The sequence below is a fragment of the Arachis duranensis genome, unplaced genomic scaffold, assembly GCF_000817695.3.
Source record: "Arachis duranensis cultivar V14167 unplaced genomic scaffold, aradu.V14167.gnm2.J7QH unplaced_Scaffold_354585, whole genome shotgun sequence".
NCBI classification, from domain to species: domain Eukaryota; kingdom Viridiplantae; phylum Streptophyta; class Magnoliopsida; order Fabales; family Fabaceae; genus Arachis; species Arachis duranensis.
Genome location: NW_026264911.1, coordinates 347,396 through 351,293, shown reverse-complemented (window position 1 = coordinate 351,293; position 3,898 = coordinate 347,396). Strand labels below are relative to the sequence as shown.

The 3,898-nt window shown below is 37.8% G+C and overlaps 1 protein-coding gene across 1 annotated transcript in view; it reads right to left on the bottom strand.

Moving 5' to 3' along the window:
• Positions 1-2,584: 2,584 nt before the first annotated feature.
• The window catches only part of LOC107465841 (low-specificity L-threonine aldolase 1), a gene marked incomplete at its 5' end in the record, with an annotated part of 3,864 nt that continues 2,550 nt past the window's right edge, over positions 2,585-3,898 (bottom strand). Inside the window, 3 exon segments of the mRNA XM_016084814.3 lie at positions 2,585-2,802; positions 3,240-3,306; positions 3,866-3,898. Coding sequence (XP_015940300.1) covers positions 2,764-2,802; positions 3,240-3,306; positions 3,866-3,898 — 139 coding nt within the window.

Sequence of the window (3,898 nt, the reverse complement as noted above, 5' to 3'; positions counted from 1 at the left end):
ACAATTTTTTGAGAAGGCTCCAAAGTACTCAAAGGAGTTTTGTCCAAAATATCAAGAAAAGCAGTGCAGACTCCAGCAGTTCGAACACCCCCCCCCACCGAACCAAAATTTAAAGATGATTTCGAAGGGAAGCATCATCCATAGCAATTTGGCTATGAGAAAAGATGTGCTTCCGAACGAATTTGGGACCATCAAAGTTGGCCTCTCCAGAAGAAGAAGAGCCAGACTCCGAGGTCTTGCATTTCTTTTTTTCAAGTTCGGAGGGAGGTCAGACTGGGGGATAGGAGAAGGAAGAGGAGAAGCAATGGCAGTGGTTACCAAAACAGGGTGAGAGGAGGTTCCCAAATCATGAGGAGAAAGCGGAGGAACGCCAATAGCCCCGACTCTAGCTGCATTAGCTCGGGCGCGAGCCCTCCTCTTAGCCTTCAGGACTTTCTGGTAGGAAGCACTGGAGTCGCTCTTCACCATCTCCGAAAGGGAAAGACAAAAAGTGAATCAACTAACAAATCAGAAAATATAAGTCGAAAATTTTCAGAAACAACTACAAAAAAGAAAAACTACCTAGTTTGATCCGCACAAAGCTTGGAGAACCCAGAAGAAATTTCTTTGTATCCAGATGGGGAGCCCTTCCCTAAGGCTCTCGAAAAAATCCCACAATGACCTCCTTAACCTCGTCCAAATCCTCCAGACCATACTTCTCATCAGGGGAGGCCTCCAATCAATAAAGAGAAAATCAGGGTTCATGGTTATCACTCAAGAAAAAAGGATGGTGGCCCTCTACGGCCTAGACCCTAAGAAAAAAGTTTTTGAAGTTGTGGAAAGATTTATCAAAGATTGAAAAGACCTTCTGACCCTGAATGGCTCGGAGGGATACCCACTGTTGTTTATTAATCTGAGCGCTAAATGGTCTGGTCAGATGGAAAAGATAGAAAAAGATCTTTAAAGAAGTCAGAAAATCTATCTCTCGGCTAACAAGTTGGTAAATTTTCATAAAACTCTAAGAGTTGGGGTGGAGTTGAGAAGGAGCAACTTGGCAGTGCGACAGTACCTCTATTTCAAAACCAGAAAAGGGGAAGGAATCCCCCAGGCGGGTAAAAAGACAATCATATATAAAGAAAAAGTCAGGGTCAAAATCAGCAACCCTCCCACAACAAACTCGGTCTTCAGAACCTGGGGCCACCAACTCGTATTTAGACTCATCGGCCTCTGAACTACAGATCCTATAGTGAATGCGAAGTTCAGTAAAGTAGTCAGTGTCTACTAAAAATTTCTCCTCAAAAACAGAATCATCTACCCATCTCGAAAGGATCTCAGTGACACGGGAAGACATTTTTTCTAACAACTAGGAGGAAGATATAAAAGCAATAAGACCTACAAAGAAAAATAAGAAAATCATTAAAAACACAGGGCTCCCAAAGTCTAAACGAATCCTTTCCCAAAAGCAAAGCAAGAAAAAAGAACCACCAGATTACAACAACAACAAATGCCAACGCCTCACAATGCAAACAAAGAAGTAGTAGGAAAGCAGGAAAAAACACCTCAAAACACACAAAGCCCAGAGATAAAGTGTCACACAAATGATAAAAGAAGATGAAGAAAAGGATAACCTTTCTCTGTAGACTTGAGAAGAAGTAGTCACAGCAACGACGAAGCACCCAAAGAGGAAGGCTAAAGGAAAATTCTTTTGAATGAGTGAGAAGTGCAAGCAAAGAACTTCGAAGACGAAAGAAAACAGAGGAAAGAGATGAAAAAGTATTTATAACACACCAGGGGCACAATAGTAAAACGATGCAGTCATTAAAGAAACGCGCCGTTACCAATGTAACTGCCCCCACGTGTAAATGCGAAACCCCAAACGGATGCGACGTTTGATTAGACACGACGGTTGAGAAGCCTAGAATCACGTCGATTTCAAACTAAAAATCACGTCGGTTCCGACTTGAACAACCCCGAGTTCAATTAGTACTCAAATCCGACCCATAATAAAAGAGATCAGACTCAAGTAGGGGCACTGTTCATACCTTGCCCCACACTATGACCCAGATCCAAATAAGCCAAAAAGGCCCAATCCAAAGATTGGCTTTCACCACCCACCCGACCTCGTCTAAAGAAGTCGGGCTCGACATAGGCTCCTCCCCAAAGAGGTCGAGCTAGACATAAGCTGGCAGATAATACTCATTCAAATAAGTAACTGCCCCTAAAATTTATCAGCCCACTTTCAGAAGCAATATCCCAACCACCCTAAGATAAAGGGGCGGTTATCCACATTTAGAAGTGGGACTACTCCAATAGTGGTTATTGGATCACCACTATAAATACAGTGACACCCCTCAGGTATCACTAAGTTCCAATATATTCTAAACCTGTTTAACCCCTTGCTGACTTAGGCATCGGAGTGTCTTTGCAGGTAACACCCCCCATTCTTTCACATACACAACTCAGACGACAGCTCCCAAACATGAACCAAGTCAGAGACGACCTTCTACTGACGTTTGGACCAATCTTTCAAGTCCAATCTACCTATCTCAAGTTACTCACGTAACAATTATGTATAGAAGAAAATATTCCAGGATGCACTTACCAATTATCAAACTTCTTCATAGCAGGAACACATCAAGAAGGTACCAAGGTAATAATCCATTCCTTGTCTTTTGGGTACATTAAAGAAAATACAAAAAAAAAAAAAACAAATACAACAACAGATATGAAATGCAATTGAATAGAATTTTATCGATTAATTGCCAAATTCAAATTTTTCTTCCACTAGTTGCCATTTTCACTTTGCCCTCCCTTAACAGCATGCTGCAACAATTAACAAAAATAGAATCAGTCTCACATAGTCATATCCTAAGAGAGTCAGATACAATTTAGATAAATAACTTAATTAGGAAATTTTTTATAAAAAAAAAACTTAAAATATAAAAACTTATATTAAAAATAATTTATAAATAAATTATTGTATTTGGATTTTTTGTCACAAAAGTATTTATTTTAAAAAAGTGATAGACAACTTTTAGAAGAGAAGAAATCACTTTTTTAATTTCTTCATAAACATTATAAATAACTTTTTCAAAAAGTTACAAATTAATTTTAAAAATTATATCAAACATTAATACGGTGAATTTTCATAATTCAAACGTTGAAATGTAACTTTTAGACCTTGTCTCAGTACAAGACAAATGCAAGTTAAATAACAAAGTATATAAACATAGCATCTACTTCTATTCAATATTCATCACCTGAAAGCATGACAAGGCATATTGCACATCACTTGCTGAAATTTGGTGGTGGAGGACAATCCTAATTCTGAAACAAAACGCAAACACTGTCATTAGCTTCTTGCCCTATCAAATAAAAATACTCCCCATATAGTGTGGAATAGATGATATGGATATCTTTGTTTATTTCTCATAAACAATAATTATGTGGGAGTAGCAAGACAAATGAAGGAGTACCATGGTATAATATAAGCTATTCTTGGGAGAACTCAATGTAAGTTCATCCGTTAATCTAATTTGATAAGGAAAATACAATATGTATATTGTCAAACATGAAAATATATTTTAACATCTCATTGAACTCTTAAGCTTAGGGAAAATGCAGCCCCTGCTTTTTAGTATTAATGCCAAGCCAGAATTCGTTAACATATGAAGTACTATCATATCAGATGTATTCAACGATAACACGTTGAAAATTTTGAAAAAATGAGAGAAGATCTGCGCCATGGTTTCTAACTTCACACATTTGGACACAAATAAAGAGGTATTAATTAAGAAATATACAAATCAAAACAGTATTATTTTGAAGTTAACAATTATTTCGATTATTTATAACAGACTGAATGTTGTTGAAGGAAGAATTAAACCTTGATGGGCTAGCATCCATCACAAGGATACCA